Raw genomic sequence first — 23331 nt, forward strand, 5'->3', positions numbered from 1 at the left:
GTGAGGCAGTTGCTTTAGGCAGCAGATGCTGGGTGGAGGCAGGAACATGTCGGAGGAGAGAAGTGTCGGCCACATGGCTTGCCCTGTGTCCTCTAAGCTAGCCATCTGCCATCAGGTGCCGTGAAAGATGATGTTCTATCCCCAGTATTAAAATAAGATTCATCTGCTAGTCAAATTGGCTTTCATACATGGAATGTCTTGGGCCTGAAGATTTCACTTGGGGCATATTTTCAAACAAATGGTCCTCTCTCTCTGGGCGTTACTAGACGAGGCTCTAGCACGCGTTACCTTCCGCAGTCACGTCGAGGCTTCCAGATGACGTTCACGAGGATCCGCCGTTATCCCGCGGTGAAGCCTCTTTCTCCCGACTTTAAAAAAGTGAGTTTTAGGGCGCCTTTTCCTGCTGTCCCGCGGTAATTCGGAGTACGTGTGGGAGGATGTGAGGTCACTGCGGTCGGCACTGGTCAGGAAAAGGCGTGCTAAGGGGGAGTGGTCAGCGGCTTCGGTCAAGCCGCCTCCGCCATTTGCGCGCAGTCCGCCAGCTGGGGCAGCGCGGCGGAGCGGCTTTTTTTTTTTATTTCCCCAGTGACAGTTTGCGCAGGACCGGAGGACCGGAAAAGTGGCTGGTGACTCCTTGCGGTGGGCAGCTACCGTGGCCGCATAATGGCGGTGCTGTACGCTGCCTGTTAGTGTGGGTACCAGGCTGGCAGAGGGCAGAGCTGTTTGTGGGCTGCTGCCATGGCTACGGCCAGATGTGGGTTGGCTCCTTGGGATGGGGCACAGGGCACAGAGGCGGTCATCGCCGCCGACACCTCAGAGGCATGATGGGAGATGTAGGCACAGAGTGGCCATGCAGACGATTGACCTCGGGTCATATGACACCCGCCACGACCCCCATCAGGAAGTGAGCGCATCAATGTTGACCCTCAACAGCACCAGCAGCACTTCAGCTGGCACTGGCACTGTCGCCGCTGCCGCCGCCAGGGCCGGCGGCGGCATCGCTGACGGCTGCGCAAGTTTGCGGTCTTTCGGACGTGCGCAAACCGTGCAGCGAGCGAAAAAAAAAGCCGCGGCAATCAGGCCGGTGTGGCTGCGCAACCGTTCTCGCGGCGGCAGCAGCACAACCGGCGCAAACTTCCGCCACAAATCGAAGGCAGGTGTGGAGCATGAGGCGTCACGGCTGAACGGGAAAAGCCGCTTTCACCGCTCCTCAACGACGGAACACCCGGTAGGTCTAGCAACGCCCTCTGTCTCTCCACATCCCCCCACCACCATGCAAAAAGTTATGTGGACTTCTGTTCCCTGGGGGGGATCTACACTACTGCTTTAAAGCACTTTATAACAGTTTTGACAACTGTTGGGGCCCAGGACACACTGCATATACAGTTTTCAAAACGTTTTCAAAGTGCTTTAAAGCGCTTTAAAAGCAGTAGTGTAGATACCCCCCACCCCCCGTTCAATCTTGTAGAAGGAGCTGAAAGTATCAGATAGAGACAGCAGGGTGGGGGACGGGATCAAGTTGCCAGGTAATGAACAAAGAATGTTGATGGTTGGTTTGATGGGAGGGGGAATGAGAGAAGAGCAGACAGAAAAAGGTGTCATGGCTGACTGAGAGAGAAGCTAAGGAAAGTCTTCATGAGAAAGAAGAAAACAGATGAAGTAGTAGAGAATATTCACCTGAGACAGCCGACAGCCAAGAGTAGAAGATCTAACAATAAAAAGAGAGTGCTTACTGTGAATAGAAGAACCATCTGTTCCTGAGAGAGTGAAGGATCTGTGCTGTGTCAGACCTAACTGAAGTGGAAAACGGGACGTTGGGGATTTGTGTTTTCTGAAGGGACCCTCCAGAGGTTGGGAGAAGGAGGGGACTTACTGTGTTACTGTTACCATTTGTTGAAACTGTATTTGTTTAAATGCTGGCTTCAGTGTTATATGTTTTTACTCCTCTTTCTTTATTTACTGAATTTTGTACTTGCCTTTCCTTTATTTTATAAATGTGTGTTTATCTCGCCTTGTTGTTTGGATCTGATTACATATCTAGAACCTGAGGTCCTTTACAATACGTCTTTTTAGGGGAAACTTAGAAAGTAGGTACAGAAAGGTGTGGAGAAAATGGATCAAGAGCTTTCTCTCTCCTTTCATAATGTTAGAACTTGGGAGTCATCCAACAAAATTAATTGGCAAATATTCAGCACTGACAAAAGAGAGTACTTTGTACGAATAGGAGCATGCCTCACACTGAGTCATATCATTGGTCCATCTAGCCCAGTGTTGTTGACACTGACTGGCAGCAACTTTCCAGAGTTTCAGGCAGAGCTCTGCCTGGAGTTGCTAGGAATTCAGCCTGGGTCCTTGTTCATGCAGAGAATATGCTGTACTACAGCTCCTCTCCAACTAGTTTGTGGAATTTGCTGTGCTGTCTTCCATTAGCTTAGATGACTTTAAAATGGGATAAGGCAAACTGATGGAGGATCAGTGGCTATTAGTTATGATAGCTGTATGGAATTCAGAGGGAATGAATTCCAGTTGCTGGAGATAACCGAGAGAAACACTGCTTTTTGCCCTGCTTGTGGACTTCTTGGGGGCATCTGGCTGGCCAGAGTCAGAAGTAGGATGTCAGACTAGATGTACCTTTGGTTGGATCCAGAATGGCTCTTCTTATGTTCTGCTCTTAAGAGCTTTACTGTTTGATATTAAATACATGTTTGGTGTTAAGCAGGAAAAGTGGCAGTGCCCCTGATTTTTGTTTTTATTTCATTGTGTATTATTATTATTATTTATTTATATAGCACCATCAATGTACATGGTGCTGTACAGAGTAAAACAGTAAATAGCAAGACCCTGCCGCATAGGTATCTAATGTTATTTCTACCTAGAGTAGAACCATTGAAATGAATGTGACTTAATTTAGTTGTGACTAAATTCTCATTCATTTCTATTCTATGTATGATTAACCACGGATACTATCTCCAAGTCTTACTGCATCTATGAGATTTCTGACTGCAACAATTGGCATCTCTTTTAGACTAGGGATAGGCAACCTTGTCCTCTCCAGAAGTTTTTGGAATACAACTCCCATCAGTCTCAGCTAGCAAGGCCAATAGTATGGGATTGTGTCATCTGAACCTGGAACTCTGGCTTGTCTGTCCCCTGTCAACCACTCTGGGTTTCAACTCTGGCTTCTCAGGGGAGAGACAAGCCAGAGTTCTGGATTCAGACAGAGCAACCCTGGGTTGTTTAGTCACTTCCGCTGGCAGGATGAACCAAGTGGGATTACTTTAGTCATGGTGACTAGCACACTGCCTCGTTCATGACAACCCAGGGTTTAAAAAACAACAATATGGGTTGTCATTTTGTGTATGAACTACTGAGGCCACAGCTAGACCTAAGGTTTATCCTGGGATCATCCAGGGTTCGCCCCTGCCTGAGCACTGGATCCCCTGTGTGTCACCTAGATGAACAGGTCTGACCCCTGGACGATCCAGGGATAAACCTTAGGTCTAGCTATGGCCTGAGACTTTATCAGTATATCTCTTTTCTGCACTTGCTGCACTTAAAGTGAGTTTATTTATTTATTTATTTATTTAGAGTATTTTTATCCCGCACCTCAGCCAAAAGGCTCTCGGAGCGGCTTACAATGTATCAATAAAGAAGACAGTCCCTACCCTCAGGCTTACATTCTAAAAAAAGACGTGACACACAAGGAAAAGTGGATGGGGAGGGAAGAGGGAGAAAATAAAAAGAAATTAAGGAGACTGCTTAGGCTGGTGGGAAGGCCCTGCTCCGTCCTCTCATCTCCCAATGGAGGGGCAAACCAACAGCTCCTTCTTCCCCACAAGGTGAAGATGTTAGCCCTGTAGGGGAGGGGTCCAACTGAAGCAGGCTCTGATGGTCCCTGCCTGCTCCAGTCTCCCTCGCATCTTCTTCCCCACAGGGTGAAGATGGCAGTTAGCCCTGGGGGGGGGGGTTCCAACTGAAGCAGGCTCTGATGGTCCCTGCCTGCTCCAGTCTCCCTCGCATCTTCTTCCCCACAGGGTGAAGATGGCAGTTAGCCCTGTGGGGGGGGGGGGCAACTGAGTTAGCAACAGATTCAACATAACAAATTAAGTTCATTATGAAAAATGAATGTCATCAAAACAATGACTTTTTATTGTTTTCTGGGTGTTATAGAGCAAGGATATTCTGTTGTAATTTCAAAAAATTAAACTCTTCTAGTATAATCTCTATCTTTAAAGTTGAAAGTATGTGTGTGGGTTTGTATGTCTGGAAATGTTTACCCACTTTCTAGATGAGTTAGAAATTTGAAATTTGTCACGCTGATAGGTCTGGTTGCACAATGTACCAGAAAAATCTAAAAGTATGATATTTTTGGTTTTAAGTATTTTTTTAAAAGAATTTAATAAAAAAATATAGGCTTACGCCTACAACTCCTAGCATGCCTTGGGAGGGAGACCAGACTTACTGGCCTTTGGTGGCTATTGTGATGAAACACTTTGTATAATAATATAAGAATCACTGGCCTCAGCTAGACCTACCTGGTCTAGCGCGACGGACAGTGAGGATCTCGCGATATTTTTATCGTGAGATCTCCCCCTCTGTTTAAACGCGGCATGCGATGACCTCAGAGGGAATGGACATTGTGCCCGCCATTTTCTTTTTTTAAAAAAACCAGAAGTGCATGAGCGCTTGTGTGCTCAAAGGTAGGTTTTTTTTAAAAAAACAATAATTTCCCCGCTCCCCCCAACCCAGCCCCGATGGGTGCAGAGCTCCTGAGGAGCTTTGCATCCTGTGCACGGTTTCCAGCTCCTCGTGAGTAACCACGAAGAGCCAGAACAAACCGTAACGCCTGGCCACACGTTCCGTGGTCTTGGGATCAGCCCAGGACCGTGGAAAAAACGGGCTGCAAGGAAAGGGCAAAATCCCTGGGAAATGGAGGGATCATCCCTCCCTGCTCCCAGGATCTCCTTTAGCCTATTTCTCAAGGACTGAGTGTTTAACCTTTGAAGTTACACAAAGCCACTTCCCTATGTTCCTTGCCAAAATAAAAATCTCCTCAACTTAAAGATGACTACGTCACAGAGATATTTGTTACTTATCAAATACACGTTATTCAGGGATCCGAGCTGCACTGAGTATATCAGCAAGTTTATTATATAATAAGAGCATAAAAATGTGTTTCTGTCCTAGCCAGTTTTTTTTAAAACCCATGTTAATATTTCTGATTAAATGCCAAAGGGGTTGATTCTTGATCTCCAGCAGCTTAGTTTCATCCCTAGAAGGAGCCAATTAACAAACTAATTATTGGATAGTGCTTCCAGTCTAGCTCCCTGTGCAGGCCATTGTCAATGCTTTACTAATTACATGCATTAGGCATCCTAATGTATTGACATACCCATGAAAAATTATCTGTACTATAGCCTAGATGCTCTTTCCTTAAGTACTGAATGTTGTGGATGGAAAGAATGTTTTATGAAGCATTTCTTTTATCTATGTTTTGAAAAGGGCCTTTGTGGAATATGGGCAGGTGTATACTATTGTGATAGGAAGACAAGGGATTTCTGAGGGATTAGAGTGAGATGTGAAGGAAGAGGCTGAATATGGGGGATGTTTGGATATCCAAATCAAAAATCTGTACATAAACTCATTGGAGAAATAATTTCTCGGACTAAGGAGGCCTGGCAGTTTTATGCGGCAAGGACCAGTGGACTGCTTGCCAGGTCACCTGACCATGTCTTCTAGGACGGAGCAAAAGAGGTGTCTTGAAATCCTCCACACCATTTGGTGTATGGCAAAATTGGTTTGTGTGTGTGGAAACTGTTTCACTAAATACTTCAGGTGGAAGAGAAGTTCTCCTAACAGTTTTTCGGGGCGGGTGGGGCTGCAGCACGTCTTCTTTCCTTTTTTGTAATGCTTTTTGTTGTTGTTGCCGCTGCAAGTGACATTTTTTGGTATCAAGGCGCGATACAAAGCAAACGAAAAAGAAATATATATATATATATATATATATATATATATATATATATAAAGCTGAATGTAGGTGTGTGGGTTTCTATGTCTGGAAATGTTTACCCTAGATGAGCTACAAACTTGAAATTTGGGAAGCTGATAGATCTTCCTGTACAATGTACAAAATAAATAAACAAACCCAAAGCCAGAATTTTGCAGTTTAATTATTTTTAAACCATTTAAAACAAATGCTACACTGACACCAGCAACGCCCAGCATGCCCTACCACTCCCAACAACTGTCAAGGAAGCACCTCTCAGAGGATGGGGCCACCTGAGGACTGCTGAAAGCATGCTGGGTGGTGTAGGCACTTTAGAGATCTCGGGAGGTCGTGTGTGGCCACTTGGGCAATTGCCCAAGATCTCTAAAGTGGTTACAAATCCCAGCATGCCTTGCCTGGAGCTGATTGTGTCCACTGAGAGCTGCTTCCCTCAACTCCTTGGCGATGCTGCTCCTCAAGAGAGCGGTGAGGAACAGCATCAGCGATGAGCAGAGGGAAGCAGATTAATGTTATTTGGGGACCCGCGCAACGCTGGGAATATCTGCTAGTAAATAATAAGTGACAACAGCAGCAACTGTTTTGGCAGCTTGTCCACCATTTTGTATCTGCTACAGTGCCCTGGACTTAGTGATCTTCTGGAATATTGTGGCAGGTGGGGTGGGGAAGACAACCACCAATAGGGATGTACAGAAAATCCACCACCTCCTTTGTTTGAATTTTGTCTTAGGCGAAGGCAGGGGGAAGGAGAATTTTGGAGCCTTTGTTATGTGTGTCAAAAGTCATGACTTTTGGTTGGGGGCACTACTTATCATTACAAGGTGCTTTGAGGGCTTGTTCCATTTTCTTTTATGCTTTAAAAAAGCCAAGATGCTGAGTGCATTGAAAATCTAGCCACTAATGCCCCTGGGACTGATGTTACATGGTGATGTAGAGGCATTCCCAGGAGCATTCCTGGGAAATGCTTCCCTCCCACCCAAGTTGCTAATAAAACTAGGGAAAGATTCCCAATCAAATCCTCTAGCCACAACAAATAGATTAAGGTGGTGAATATTTAAAAATGTTTGGCTAAATGCATAGAACACAATCAGTTTTATGGCTTTTACATTTGCTTGGACTGATTGCCCAAGAAGGAAAATAGCTTCTTTTAAATCCTGTTACAGAGCACCCTGCTAATGTATGTTCTAGTAATGGGCGATTAAATAATTCAGAGACTAGTAGCTTTTATCTAAATTCAGTGCTTATCTTAAGGAAAGAGTGGTACATTTGAGGGTCCCACTGTGGAAAATTGACAGAATACAACCTAGGGAATCCACATTGTTTCTCATTCATTAGATTTGTTACTACCACTTTCTGCCATCTCGGAGCAGATAATAATGTGAATTCATAGGCTTATCAGGTCTGGGGAGATTTGACATTCCAGGTGTTGGGGAGAGCAATCCTATGCCCCCTCAACAGAATCTATGGGGGCCCTAGGATAGTTTGGATTCCTGGATCCAAGGTCAGAGACAATGCTTCAACCTTTGGACCCAGGAATCCGAGCTCCTCTCTCCCTTACAGCCGGCGCAGAGAGAGCTGAGCCAGCTGCCTCTCTGAGGTCACAAAGGTCCATCAGGATCAATGCTCCCAGGCTTCGTCCCCTGAGTCTTGGGGCCCAGGCTTCAAAAAACCTGGTAACCTCATGCTTTCCACTTCAATAAAAAATTCCAAATGTATAAAGTTAGATTGGAAAGGTACACTCGTCGTTATAAGAAAACACCAAAAGGTCATTCAATTTTTATGTTTCTTTTGTTGTGGTTACTGTTACAAAAACATACGACATTAACCAATCAAATCAATATAATTACTGTTGTAGGATTTTGGAGAAATTTTGAACTGGAACCTTTTCCAGAAAATGGGCGTGGGATAATTTGCATGGGAAAATGTTCAGATGTGCTCAGATTTAGCATGTTTATTTTACTTGTATTTAGTAAACACCAATTCCCCCCCCCACACAAAAAACCCCAACTTGTCTTAATTTTTTGTTCCAGTATTTGACCTGTTAAATTTGAGGGAAAATATGAAAGCGCACTTAATTACACACACACACACACATAATGTAGACTTTTTTATCGGAATATTCTTGTAAAAGTTAAAAGACAATAGCATGTATTTCCCTTCCATTGTTTAAATTTAAGAAAAAAACAAAGGTACTGAAAACTACTGACACACTAATACATGTTAGCAACCCAAGGAACTTTGTGTGATGTTGACAAGTACTCATCTGAAACTTCAACCTGCCATCCTTGCCTAAAATTTTATTTGCAGTTGGCACCTGATGAAATAGAAAATTTTCCATTTTGGAATATTTCCTACCCCACAACACTGAATTCGATACCTACAAATTTAATGGCATGGCTACAAGGATGGCAGTACTGGCTCCACAATCCCAAGAGATGTTCGTGTTTCTGTACTTATGCATTCCGAAATAGTCCGCAGGAGCAATGCTTTGACCTTGGTGAAAACATTTCACCAAAGGATCTAATTGATCGATCAATCAATCAATCAATCATAATAACAATAATAATCCTTGACTAGATGAATTAAAACAAAAATAGCATTGGTGACTTAATCTGCTTATAGCAAAACTGCTTTGAGGAAGTAGATTGGGCAGTTAACAGTTTTAGATAGTAGCAACCACATCTAAAATTGAGGTTTACTCTTTGGCACTAAGCTATTGGAGCCAAGGACGGAGCAAAGAAAAATACTAGTACTTCATAATGTTTTATTATTGCATTTTAAGCTGTTAAGATTAGGTAATTTAGCAGCTTTGAATGTGCATTTGGTTTTCTAGTTTTTGAACCTTGGTCCTGTCACCTAAAAGTAAAACAAACAAACTATGTTTTTGTCCCTTGCGTTTAAACTTTTAAAATGTCCTGGGAGAAAATGCTGACTAACTGGAGACGGGGAGGTATGTAAACCCCCAAACCTCACAGTGTTTTCAAACATTTACGATTTCATCCCCAGTGTATAAGCCCTTATGTCACAATTCCAGTCCATCCTTCCTGTAATTTCTATGACTTCTGGTGGGTTCTGAAAACTGTTTATCACACTGTTACATATATTAGAGCAATTTTGCAGTGCAGCTGCAATCCATCAGCTATTGAAGAAAGAGGAAATGTGGCAAAATCTCACCATGCGGCCAGATCCTATAGACAGTTTCATCCACAATCAGATGAAATATGGTGAACACGTGGTAAACAGTCATTGTATTCTGTAGAGCACTGGCACAAGCGTTGCTAATAAATTGTAGTTGCCATTTATTCTCTGTGCATTCAGACTTTTTAGACACTTGAGTTTTCTAACTTTAGGCTGCAATCCTATGCAAACTTAATTGAATTCAATGTGACTTACTTCTGAGTAGACATGCGTATGATTGCATTGCATGACCAGACCAATGGCCTATGTAATCTGGCATTCTGGACACAATTTAGCAAAATGTTATTGGACTTGCATCTTATTGAAAGCAATAGAATGGGCCTTGGTAATGGCTTACTTAAGTCCCAGTGATTGGGTTCACATAACATCCTAACTCACACTCAAGTGTGGGTTGTTATTGAACAGTGGGTTGTTTGTTTGTTTGTTGTTGTTATTTATTTGTATCCTGCCTTTTCCCCAATACTGGGACTCAAGTGGCTTTACAAATTTAAAATGTATAAATAGACATATACAAGAGTTAAAAATATAATTAAACCAACTGTAATATTTAAACATTTAAAATACAAATGGCAATTAAAAAAAAAGATCTCAGGACATGGGCAGGCTCATAAGGGAGACTATGGTCTTTCAGATAACCTGGACCTGAACCATATAGGGCTTTATAGGTCATAACCAGAACTTTGAATTGTGACTGGAAACGGACCAGAAGCCAGTGGAACTGTTGTAACAGGGGAATTGTATGTTTGTTGAACAGTGGGTTAGTGGGTTTTCTGAACCCAGGACATTTTCCACAGGGTGGCATGTTAACCATGCAGTATGGCATATTTTCCTTGAACAAGCCACCACGAGAACACATGGTTTGTTGGGTTGTTAAGGATGGTTAAAAACAGCCCCATCGACTTGGTAATGACCCATCTTATCAGAGTGCATTTTCAGTCTCCAGCAGTCCCCAGCTGTTATGCCTGGGACATTTACAAGCAGAAGATCCTTTGTTTGTTCCCAGGATCTGGCAAGGGAAAGGCTGTGACATAGTGGTATAGCACATGCTTTACATACAGAAGGTCCCAGCAGGGCTGGGAAAGACACCTGCCTGAAACCCTGTATACGGCAGTTTCCTATGTTCGTAGTTAGAGATGTCTTGTCCCTGAATAAGGCCCTCCTAGTAACAGCAATCAATAGACAGTTTCCTATGTTCGTAGTTAGAGATGTCTTGCCCCTGAATAAGGCCCTCCTAGTAACAGCAATCAATAGACCTATCCTCCTTGAACAATTTGTCATCCTTTCCCCCCTAAAAGCCATATCAATTTGATTTGTCATTTCATAATAAGAATGTGGAAGACTACATGTGATATCGTATAGCCACCCACCACAGTTTGGTATCTGATATACACGAGGCATTAATTATATGAATCTACAACACACATGTTTCTTAACAGTGTCCTTTCTGCGGAGCAAATTGCCCACCCCTTGTTGAAGGGAAAGGAGAGAATGCAGAAGGGGTGATGAATAAGCTCTTGGTTTTTGAGAGTTTCTTATGCCAAGTGGAAAATTTCGGGAGAACAGAGATTCTGCTTATACAGTGGATCTGTTTTTTAAAGGGTGCATAAAAACAGCTGGGGAAAAAAAAAGTATTTCTAACACTGAACATGGAAGAATAAATTCTTAATTAAGATAATATTGATGTGTAGTTAGTTTTTTTGTTTTTTAAATCACAATTAAAGTAGAATTTTGTTTTAGTAGGTTTTAGTGTTCACTGCCCTGTAACACTCGGAAGCTATGGCTACAGTGATGTAATGGCTATAAAAGTCAAAGATTGATGCTTTGCAAACTCTTGAAACCTGATTTTTCAAGAGTGCGCACAGCACTGTATTCAGAGTAAATAGCCATATTCAGTCAATCATTAATAGTTACTATTATTTGGGGTTTTAGAGTGGAGGGCCTATAGCTCACTGGAGAGAACACTCCTGGGCATCTACAGTCAAAAAAGAACTGTGTAACATATATGGGAAATTTGCCGTTCGCTGATTATAAGCAAGCTAGAGACAAAAGCAGAAAATGCATCATTTTTCAAAAGGAGTAATTGCCTTGTCATATTCAGAGTAACTTGCTTTCTTGATCAGATGTAACATTTTAAAAATTGTTGTTCACTTAATTCATTTTGTAAAAAGTGAAGGATATTGTCATCGTGTCCAATTTGTGAATTTCCAGGGGGCGTCCAGGAGGCTGTATGTGGAACACAGAGCTGAATGAAATGTTTTGATCCAGGAACGACACCTCATACAAAACCATGATCTGTTGCTTAACCGAGTTAAATTCCAGATATAAATGCCTGGAAACATAACAGCACTGGGTAATTCCGTACAGCATCTAGTAAGGATGGAAAGGGTTTGTGGATTTGGGACAAGCTGAGCAGCTGTTAGAATTACATTGGGACTGTGTAACTGGAACTGAATAGTTCTTGACAAGATGGAATTTAAGAAGTTATGGTTTCAATCCTGCACACTGCTTGCTTAAATTGGATTGGAACAATGGGAAGCATTGATGAAGTCTATAAGGCTGATGACCAGATAATCCTTTTCTGGGTTATTTTTGGGAGTCGGTGCACATTTCATTGCTCCGGCATCAGGTCATAAGAAGAGCCTGTGGATCAGACCGAAAGCCTGTCTAATCCAGTATCCTGTTTCTTGGAGTGACCAACCAGATGTGTCTGGGAAGCCCACAAAGACGGCATGAAGAACCAGTGTGGTGTAGTGCCTAAAGTGTTGGACTGGGAGTTGGGAGATCTGGGTTCTAGTTCCCACTCAGGCATGGAAACCCACTGGGTGACTTTGGGCCAGTCACAGACTCTCAGCCCAACTTACCTCACGGAGTTGTTGTTGTGAGGATAAAAATGGAGAGGAGGAGGAGGAGGATTATGTATGCCGCCTTGGGTTTCTTGAAGGAAAAAAGGCAGGATATAAATGCAATAATAAATAAATAAATAAATCCAATAACCTCCTGCTTTTGATACCAAGAGACTGATACTCAGATGCTGAAGGTTGTACATAGCCATCTTGACTACTAGCCATTGATAGCTTTATCCTCAATTAATTTGTGTAATCTCCTTTTAACCATATAAATTGGTGTCTATCATCATATATTACAGACCTCTTCCCTCAGTGGTGGTAGAGGGTGCTCCCTCCAGTCTTTGAGTGAATTATGCACACAATATGATAATTTGCACTCAGGTCATGCCTACCGTGCAGGAGATGAGGAAAGAAAAAGCTTTTAATTTTCTATTCCAATGGGATATTTCCCTCCTTTAACTTGTGCCTCAGTTAAAGGCTGGCAAGAATGCATAATCAGATTGAAAATTCTGACTTTTCTTGATTTATTACCGTATCACTTGGCATCAATTGACCATGTTTTCATGCCTGTCACAGTTTAGCACCCTTTGGGGCTGTTTATATTTCAGAACACAACATTCTTTTACTCTCCTCCTTTGCATTATGTACACAAGGAGACGAAGCCCATATATTCACAAAAAAGCTATCAAGTATTTTAAAAATTACATCATCTTGAGCCCTCCTGTAGTTTAGACAGCTTAAAGAAAGAAGAAGCTTGGATGTTGTTTTTTTTAAAGCCATGCAGTGTAATCTATGTGATTTCCAAACAAGTATTTCTGTATTTTCTGTGATATTTCTCCTGCTCTATTTCAAAATAAAATGACATAAACAGCCGTATCTTGTATTTTGGCATTCCACTGTTGAACTTCATGTGGATAGTCAATTTTCTTGAGATTCTGGGCTTGAGCCTCATTCAGCAGTGAGGCAAAGGCACTCAAAATATGCTCAGAGGCACCTTGCTGCATGATTCCATTTTACAGGATGGTTCACAAAAATCCCCTGGGCCGTTCTAAGTAGGTTTCCACATATCTAGGGCCATTTCTCTCCCAAATCAACATGTCTACATATCCATATGTCTTCCTGTCCCTACTGAGAGCTTTCTGAGCTATAAAGTGGGTTCAGCAAAAATAATGTGTGAATAAAATGTGCTGAGAAACAAGACGACGAATTCCCTTCTTTAAACATGAATGGCTTTTTCTTGTAATGGCAGCATGTAGTAAAGATGGACTGAGAGCACGGCTCCGTGGTCACAAGCCAGCATTTGAGGGGCAGTAGGGTGCCTGGGATTACCCCTGTGAGGCTGTAGACAAAATGTTTGATGGGGGAAATGCAAGTGTGGATTCCCTCCCATTCACCCCTGCCCCTCCCAGCCAAATCTGCAAATTCTGCAGGTGCTTCCTCTCCAGAGGTCAGCCTCATGACCTTGGGAGGAGAGCAAATGGATGTGTTGTGGGTGGGAAACTGGGCTGGGAGGGGCGAGGCCGTGGATCTGCCGGATCCACAAACTTCTCAGCTTCTGCTCCCGGCAGCGGTGGCAGGGGCTCAGCGGCCTGTCTAGTGCCAAATGCAGTTAAGAAGAACGGAGAACCCAAATAGCCTCTGTTGCTTCTTCTACCCTGCCAGCAAAATCTCAGTGAGGCGTTGGAAGTGCAGAAGCCTCCGATTTCAGTGCTTCTGTTGTTCAGGTGGCAGTGCCGTTGTATTGCGCCCTAAATCACTTGACTTCGGCCTAATCTACACCAGGCAGGATATATAAAAGGCAGGAGCCACACTACTGCTTTATAGTGTTGGGGCCCATTGAGAGCTCCATCCGACGAGCGTTTTACTGCACGCTCGTTACTGGGCACTCACTGATTTTTTGCAGGTCCCTCCCATGACGTTGTGTGCCTCCCGCACCCCTTCTGCCCCTTCTGGCCTTCCTTGCGCAACAAAAAACTCTCCATAAAGTCTGATATATTTTAAACATATACATTTTTCTTCTTCTGCGTGTAGGAGAAGCATAGCGACGAGAATAGCCAACTGAATTGGCCTCGTGCTCCTTGGGCAATATCCCGGAGATCGTACCTGTGCGTTCCGAGACCGCGGGACATGTGGCCTGCTGTTGCTGTTTTGTCCTGGCTCCTCGCGAGTAAACGCAAGGAGCCGGGCACAGGACACAGAGCTCCTCAGGACACATGGACTCCTCAGGACTCCTCAGCTCCACAGACACAGAGCTCTGTGCCCATGGGGGTGTGTGGGGGTGTGTGGGGGAAGGCGAGGTTTTTTTTAAAAAAAACAACATACGTATCATTCGAGCGCTCATGTGCTCCTTTTCCTTTAAAACAAAAACCAAAATAGCGGGCACGATGTCGCACTCTGCATGTAGACGAGGGGAGCGATCTCGCAATCATAAAACTGCAAGACCATCCTCCCTCCGCACGTAGGTCTAGACATGCCCTTTGTTTACTTTCTCTTTTGAAAGAGGAAGTAACTGAGCAACGAAAACACGGGCGGAGAAGTGACGGTAGAGAGTGTGTGTTCCCCACCGTGTGATGGAGCTCTGTGACACATACCATATATTGCTTTCATACCACTTTCATAGTGCCCTATCCTGCTTGGTGTAGCTCCTGCCTTTTATATTCCACTTCATACCGCTTTCATAGGCCTTTGCTAGACCAGAGGTTATCCCGGGATCGCCCCTGTGTGTCCAGATGACGCACGGGGGATCCCGGGCTCAGGCAGGGATCATCCCTCCCTGGCCCCGGGATAAAGCTCCACACTTTGGGCCCGCTTTTTCCCGCGGTCTTGACCGCGAGCGTGTGGCCCGTTTCTGCAGCTTTTCCCGGCTCCGCGCGCTTACTCGCACACAGCCGGGAGCCATGCACCCTAGCCATCGGGGCTAGGGTGGGGGGAGCGGGGAAATGAAGTTAAAATTAAAAAAAAAAACACCTTAACTTTGCGCATGAGCGTTCGTGCCCTCCGTTCCTTTAAAAAATAAAAAGAAATGGTGGGCGCGCCACCTCTCCTCCAGAGGTCGCTGCGCCTCATGTGTAAACGAGGGCGACATCCCGTGATACTCACATTGCGGGATCTCCCCTCCTCTGTCGCGGACTTACTGGTAGGTCTAGCTAAGGCCATAGTGAAATATCCTGCATGGTGTAGATTAGGCCTTTGGAAGGCAGTTTGATGTAATATTTGAATTTAATTATCACTAGCTCCACCTCAACATTGCCACAGCCCAGTGGCCCCGTCCCGAGGCTTCTGCATTAGGTGCTGAATGGGGGAGCTCTATTTAGGTGCTCCCCCTTCATTGCATGGGATTCCCGGTTGCATTGAGCCCTTACAGGCGCCCCTTTTCAGACCCTGTGCTCTTCATGAGCAAGGCTGGAGCAAGGCCCTTGAGGCACCCGTAGGTCTGGGCCAGGGCTAGCAGCATGATCCTCTGTGTGTGGAGGGAATTTGTGAAAAGGGCTTTGGCATTGACCAGTTGAACTATTTCCCGTCCTTCCCAGGGGCCCTCCCTGTGTGAGGTTTGCCTGAGGATATCTGAATTCAGAAGTATTTTTTCAGCTTATCAATGTGGAGAGAGGGGGAGAGAGAGGGGGATTTTTCTTTGTGTGAACCAATATGTTTGATGTCATCACTGGAGGATTGAACCATCCCTATATATCCAGCAGATCTCAAGCGGCGGGTGGCTGGGTGTGGAAGCATTTAGCAGCATGGGAATTTCACTGGGAACCAGTTAGCCACATGACTGTCACCTACACTTGCCTGAATCCCACATTGTTGCCAACTTGAGCTGATCTATGTAATGTTGCATGGATTGTGCGTCTTCACCAACAGTGCCTCAGAGTTTCTTCCATTGTTTTTGTTTGGGTTTTCTTTCCTTTCTATTCCTCACAACTCCATTTTTGGGATATATTTTATTTATTAAGTTTTTATACCACCTCTTCCACCTTGGAGCTTAAAGCACCATGCATGTTTCTCCCCTCAGCCTCTCCCTCAAATATATATTTGTCCATTCACTTGCCTATCGAATGACTACTCAATTTCTTGCAATTTCCTTTTCCTTTTTTAGTTGTATACGAGCACCGGACAAGATTAGAAAAATCTTTACAGAAAGAAAGACTTGAACATAAAAAAGCAAAAGAAGGTAACGTTTTATATTTCACTTCACTTTCCAGACGTCTTAGCTAGCTGAAATCCAGATAAAGGAGCAATGTTGTTCCTACTTGTATTATGAATGCAGGAAGCTGTATTTCATCCAGAGCTATCTGCAATTTTCAGATCAGCAACATGCTCCCTTAAAGTATGTTTTGATTTACTGTACCTTTTTTTAAATAGTAGTGATCTTGTGTAGGTTCCTCCCTCCCCCCATTTCAAGTGCTTCTTCTTTTTACTTTATCGGTATCAAATGTTGTTTTGCCAGGTTGTAAGCATGGAGTTTGTTAATGGTTTTCTACTGCCATCTAGTGAACAACAATAATACTCATATGGGCTATTTTATTATTATTATTTATTTATATAGCACCATCAATGTACATGGTGCTGTACAGAGTAAAACAGTAAATAGCAAGACCCTGCCGCATAGGCTTACATTCTATTAAAATCATAGTAAAGCGATAAGGAGGGGAAGAGAATGCACCAAACAGGCACAGGGTAGAGTAAAACTAACAGTATAAAGTCAGAGCAAGTCAAGTTTTAAAAGCTTTAGGAAAAAGAAAGGTTTTTAGCTGAGCTTTAAAAGCTGCGATTGAACTTGTAGTTCTCAAATGTTCTGGAAGAGCGTTCCAGGCATAAGGGGCAGCAGAAGAAAATGGACGAAGCCGAGCAAGGGAAGTGGAGACCCTTGGGCAGGTGAGAAACATGGCATCAGAGGAGCGAAGAGCACTAGCGGGGCAATAGTGTGAGATGAGAGAGGAGAGATAGGAAGGAGCTAGACTGTGAAAAGCTTTGAAGGTCAACAGAAGAAGTTTATATTGGATTCTGAAGTGAATTGGAAGCCAATGAAGAGATTTCAGAAGTGGAGTAACATGGTCAGAGCGGTGAGCCAAGAAGATGATCTTAGCGGCAGAGTGGTGAACAGAAACCAACGGACTGATGTGAGAAGAAGGAAAGCCAGTGAGAAGAAGGTTGCAGTAGTCCAACCGAGAAATAACCAATGCATGAACAAAAGTCTTGGCAGAAGAGACAGACAAAAATGATCGAATCCTGGCAATATTATACAGGAAAAAATGACAGGATTTAGCTACTGCCTCAATATGAGGAATAAAGGAGAGCGAGGAATCAAATATAAAGCTATAACAGTGTTTCCCAAACTGAGAGATTCTTCATTCTTTTGGTCCAAAAGTGAGTCCAATATTGTGTGTGTGTGTGTGTGTGTGTGTGTGTGTGTGTGTGTGAAACTCTCAAAGATTGGGGTGAATGTTTAGGGGGGTAACATTTTCAAGTAACAAAGGTAGTACTAGTAAAGCTTTGTTTTCAACCAATGGTTACAACAAGCATAATAAAAACAATGCTAAAACAAATCATACATGCAATGTCAGAAATTTGTCTCTATACATTTGGGCTGTAAGAGCAATGTTGGTCAATGCCTATTTGACAGTCTTGTTATTGCATGTAAACAAAAAGTATATTCTTTCTGAATCAGACCAGCTGGACTTATTCACAAAAAAACCAATGATCTAAATATTTAGAAAGAATTTGAGAATAGATAGGGCAGTAGAACAAATAATGAGGTTACTTGCAGTTTTTCGATTAGGTGAGGACTTTTTTCTTCTTTTTTTCTTCCTTCTTTTAACATTTTAAAATTCAAGCTGCATTGCCAGCTGCTGTTTCATTTGTAAATAGAGCCGAGAGAAAAAACTAGAACTGGGAACTATTGTGTTATATGATTACATCGTGTCGTTCCCCTGAAGCTCTTGCTTCCCAATGAAGCAAACTGAGAGCCAGTCCACTTGTACATGTGGATGACTGTAATATCAAATGATGGTGTGCATGTATGAATGGTCTACTGCAGGTAGGACGCCACAGGTATAAGTTTTGTATTTCCTCCCATCTCCTCAAATGCTATGGGTTGGAACCAGACTGGGTGCCTTGCTAGACCTACCGCCGAATCCAGTGGTGAGGGGGGCCCCACGCTGCTAGAAGTAGCGTGGCCTGTCGGCCCTGTCTACACCTGAGGCGTGACGGGGCTGAGAGAAGCCCCATCGTGTCCGCCATTCCCCCCCTTAAAGCGGCCGTGTGCGCAGGAGCGCCCCAATGGCCAGGTAAGTATATATATATATATATTAAAAAAGCCAACCCACCTCCCCTGGCCTCCGATTCCCCCCTCCCCCCATGTCCCCACCTGCTGTTTGCCGCTGCCGCCGATGTCCCAAGTCGCTCTGTGCCGCAGCTGCCATGTCTCCAGCCGGCGTTTCCTGCTGTCTGTCCCCTAGCCTGTGATGCCTGCAGGCCAGGGGACATGACAACAGCAGGAAACGCTGGCTGAGGATATCGGCGTCATCGGCGGCGGCACAGAGCGGCTTGGGACATCGGTGGCGGGGGCAAACAGCAGGTGGGGACATGGGGGGGAGGGGGGTAATCAGAGGCCAGGGGAATTGGGGGGTGGGGGTGGGGGCGGGAGTGCTGTGGCCCGTCCGCCGCTTTTCCCGGCTACTCACACGTAAGTGTGGTAGCCAGGAAAAGTGGCAGAACGGTCCCGGCCTCAGCCCGACCTAAGGCTGGGACCACGGGAAAAACCGGGCTAAAAGGGGTTTCAATTACCCCGGGCCCAGGGAGGTTTCACCCCTGCCTGACCCCGGGATCCCCTGTGCGTCATCTGGATGCACAGGGGCAAGCCCCGGGCTAAACCTCCATCTAGCAAGGCCCTAAGGCTTAGCTAGACCTAAGGTTTATCCCGGGATTGTCCCGGGATCGTCATTGCCTGCTCCCGGGATACCCTGTGTGTCATTTACATGAACAGGGATGACCCCAGGAAAATCCCAGGATAAACCTTAGGACTAGCTAAGGCCTAAATTAATTGCATTTAGGTCTCGTTATAATCAATGGGATAAATTAGTCACAACATAAAGTCCCATTGACTAACGTAGTTTTGGATCCAGCTCAATGCTTTTAAGTGGAGTCAGTTCACACTCTCAATGCCTGTCAGGTGTACAGTAATCACGTGTAGCTAAACCAAACTGAGTACGTGTATGCAAGGTGTAACGACTGTGTGAGGCAGCTATCTCCAGTGAGAAGATGGTTTGGACCACAATGTTCCTCCACAGACTATAGTTGTCTGGGGGTTTGTCTGTGTAAACAGCCCTCGAAGTTTAATATTATCTGTGTTTTGTTTTTGTTTTTAGATTTTCTTGTTTATAAACTAGAAGCACAAGAAACACTAAATAAAGGAAGGGTAAGTGAGCAAAAGTGATCCACAAAATGTCTTGGGATAAAGGTCTTGTTGTTAGACTTAAGTGGGAAGTTGGCACAATGAGTGCTATTGTTAGTAATTAGCAATACAACTGGGCCCTGTTCAGATATAACAACAAACCAAGGATTTGTGATTTATAAGAAATGTGTCCTCTCTCCCCGTCTTTCATACACACAAAGAGGAGCTTGAAAGCTTTTGCTTTTGAACTAACCACTGTTATGTCTGAATCATGGTTCAATTGGTTTGTTAGCAAAACACAATTGGAACAAACTAGTTCCCCAAGTTCAAATGTAATAGGGAACTGTGTTCAAAAGTGAAAGCAGAAGCTTTCCGCCTCCTTCTTGCACACATGGAGGAGGGGGATCAAGGCTTGTGCAGGCTCGTTCTCATAATGACAAACCATGGTTTGTATGTTTGCAACAGGCCTAGTTCTTTTCTCCAAACCCATAGGCCTGCTTCATTTATTTATTTATTTATTTATTTATTTATTTATTTATTTATTACTTTTCTATACCGCCCAATAGCTGGAGCTCTGCAGTCCTCTTCGTGTATTGGAGGAGGGGCTGCAGTCCATTACCACCTCATTACTTAATATATGATGTGAAGAAACAATGAAAAATGCACTCGCTAACTATTAGCTATTAGTTACCGAGTCAAGTTTGAGGTCTTGCATATAAAGCCCTGAACAGCTTGGGGCCAGGTTACCTGCTAGATTGCCTTCTCCGATATAGGCCTGTGCTAGGGAGACCATATGGAAAGGAGGTCAGGGCTTCTGTATCTTTAACAGTTGCATAGAAAAGGGAATCACAGCAGGTGTCATTTGTATGCCTGCAGCACCTGGTAAAATTCCCTCTTCATCACAACAGTTAAAGCTGCAGGAGCCCTGCCCTCTTGACCTTTTCTATATGTGAATAATCCACATGCAGTCACCCATCCCACTGCAGGCTGAATCCTTTCCAGCAGAGTAAATCTGACATCTCATGCTAGCCGCCACACAGCTATAAATTGAGCTTCTCTCCAACTGTTAAAGATGCAGGAGCCCTGTCCTCCTTTCCATATGGTCACCTTAGCCTGTGAGATCATTAAGATCATTGGAGGAGGCTTTGCTGGTTCTATGTGGCCTGTAGATTGCCATCTTGCAGCAATGCAGAAGTGGGCCTTCTTTGTGATGGCACCCATTTTATGAAATGCCTCCTCCTGGTATTTGGGAGGAATCAACTGTGGCATGCTTTAGGCACTATTAAAGACCAATATATTTATCTGGGCCTTTCCTGAATGATTGCACTGCAACAAAACCAGCAATAACAATAATAGTTTTTTTTTTTAAAAAAACCCCACTAATAGATGCAAAAACATGTATACAAAAGTTTTATAAATTTTTTAAAAAGCAAATACTGACAACACTATAATTAACAAACCTAGTGTTGTGAGTATTTGCTTATACATGTTTCTATAAATGTTTTGTATACATGTTTTCATATTTATTATGATGCATTTTAATGTATTTTAATCTCCCTGTAAACTGCATAGAGATTGTTTTTGAAATATGGTAAATGGTAAATAAATCTGTTGTTGTTCAACAACAACAACAACTCTATGTGTGCAATGCCATGATTCACCTGATCTCCCATGCCCCCTGCTTTTAGTGGAGGGGGCGGGGAAACCATAACAATTAAGGCAGGCCAATCCTCTTGGTATGCACAGTGATTGTGCAAACCAGGTCATTGCTAGCTGAATAGGTGGAGGGGAGATGAACTGTACCTACATCATGCCAATGGGAGGCCTTTGCCTGGTACATATAAGAAGTGCCATGTTGGATCAAACCAAGGCACCATCTAGCCCAGCACTAGGCTTTGAACTAGGCTTTGTTGCATCTATGCCTTATTGGCAATTTAAAAAAAATGGAATGCTTTATAGAGCGCTGAAAGTAAGTTCTATAATAGGCACTGTTCTATAATAGGCCCAAAGTAGGGCTGGAGGCAGCCAGAAGAACCAGAAAACCTTTCCTGATGGGTGGGTGGCATTCCACACTGTAGCATGGTTGGTGGGGGGAAGCCGTCACTGCAGCCTCTACTTCTGCCATTTGCATGCTTCCTGTTCTGGAGAGTCTTTGCTACTGTTTCCAATCCTGAGTTTTATGCATTTGTTCTTCTGTCTTCCACCACTACGACCACCTTGGGGAGTCAAGTCAGCCAGTTGTGGGTAAAAAGTCTGTCCGTGTGACTTACGTATGGGTGACTGGGCAGAGAAGTGGCTTGGGTTGATACTCTGGAGGGGCATACCTTAGGATAGTCTTTGCCAATGTGGTGTCCTCCAGTTGTGTTGAATTACAGCAGTCATCATCCCCTTCCAGAACGGATTATGGGAGTTGTAGTCCAACACCTCTGTTAATTGAGCAGGGCAGTTTTGTGATTTCCTTATAACATAATTTACAGAGAGATATCATAACTACATAGGAAGTCGCTGAGGATGTCAACTAATGATATTTCTCTTTTTCTTTTACAGCAAGATTCCAATAACAGATACAGTGCACTGAACGTGCAACACCAGATGCTGAAGGTAGATGATGATGATGATGAATTTCATCTCTATACCACCTCATAGCCAAAGCTGTCTGGGCAATTTACATAGATATGTGTGCCATTTTAAAAGTCTCATCTTAACAGGGAAGCTAGAAAAAGATGGAGACATTTGTCTTCCAGTCCTATTTTGCATTTGTCGAAAATCTCCTTTTAAAATATCTCCAACTCTCGTGGGTCCTTTGAGTGTCAGAAGGAGGACATCCTCTTGATTACAAAATGTCTCCCCTCTCTAAGAATATGAAAAGTTCGATCAGAAGGAAAGATTATGTTCCCACAGAGGCCAACCAGATACCTATGAAAAGCAGAGAAAGCGGATGTGAGCTCATTAACACCCTTCTACCTGTGTTCGCTTGGCTCTGGTATTGTCAGGTTTCCTGGTCCCTCAGGCAAGCACACGTTCTGACAAACTGACATGGGACACCCAAACTGAGATGGGACTTCTTGATTGCAGGAAATCTCACAGCAAAAACTTAATGGTTAAATACTTCAGAAATCATCTAGCTGGTGGGCAGTATCTATGGGCTCCAAGAAATTCCATAACAGTTAAAAGTTAATCACTACTACCATGACTGAGATCCCCATCAATGTAGTTTCTCTGCTGCCATCTCCACAGTTCCAAATACAAGGGAAGGGTCAATCCATATACGGGTTTCAAACATGGACAAAGAATGGGGATGATTCCTGACATAATCCCTCAGGCAGTCAGAGGGGCAAATTCTTGAAAGCCCTAATAAACCAAAGACCCAAATAGAGGTAGACCAACTTTGGATCGTTTGTTGGTAACTCCATGGACAAGTCCTAAACTAGATCAAGGGAAGGGTAAACACACAGATACAAGGAGTCCAGAGCCTCCGCTTTCACATTGGCATCTCCACATGAGTCCAGTCCAAAAGGCGTAGATCAAACCCAGTCTCCCTCTTCATTACAACAGTTAAAGTGCAGGAGCTGTATTAGGGTGACCAGATTTAAAAGAGGGCAGGGCACCTGCAGCTTTAACTGGTGTGATGAAGAGGAAATTTCACCAGGTTCTCCATATATACAAATGACACCTGCAGAAATTCCCCTTTCAATACAACTGTTAAAGATACAGGAGCCCTGTCCTCCATTTCATATGGTCCCCCTATTTAAACTAACCTTGCTTTATCATTGGATCTGAAAAAAGACAAACTGGAAGAGAGCGGACAGGGAAAACATGGTTGTTTGTATAGTGCTAAACCAAGGGTTATAACTGTCGGGCCTGCAGTGAAAGCCAACTCTCCAGGGTTT

The 23331-nt window shown here is 43.9% G+C and overlaps 1 protein-coding gene across 2 annotated transcripts in view; it reads left to right on the forward strand.

Annotated features, from left to right (window-relative positions):
• GOLIM4 (golgi integral membrane protein 4) overlaps positions 1-23331 on the forward strand; it is a 66743-nt gene that overhangs the window by 12900 nt on the left and 30512 nt on the right. For both annotated transcript variants that reach the window (XM_063132006.1, XM_063132007.1), the window contains exons 2-4: positions 16145-16219; positions 19416-19465; positions 21989-22042. In XM_063132006.1, the coding sequence (XP_062988076.1) occupies positions 16145-16219; positions 19416-19465; positions 21989-22042 (179 nt within the window). The remainder of the gene's footprint in view (positions 1-16144; positions 16220-19415; positions 19466-21988; positions 22043-23331) is intronic.

The sequence above is a fragment of the Elgaria multicarinata genome, chromosome 8 (assembly GCF_023053635.1).
Source record: "Elgaria multicarinata webbii isolate HBS135686 ecotype San Diego chromosome 8, rElgMul1.1.pri, whole genome shotgun sequence".
Classification (NCBI taxonomy): domain Eukaryota; kingdom Metazoa; phylum Chordata; class Lepidosauria; order Squamata; family Anguidae; genus Elgaria; species Elgaria multicarinata.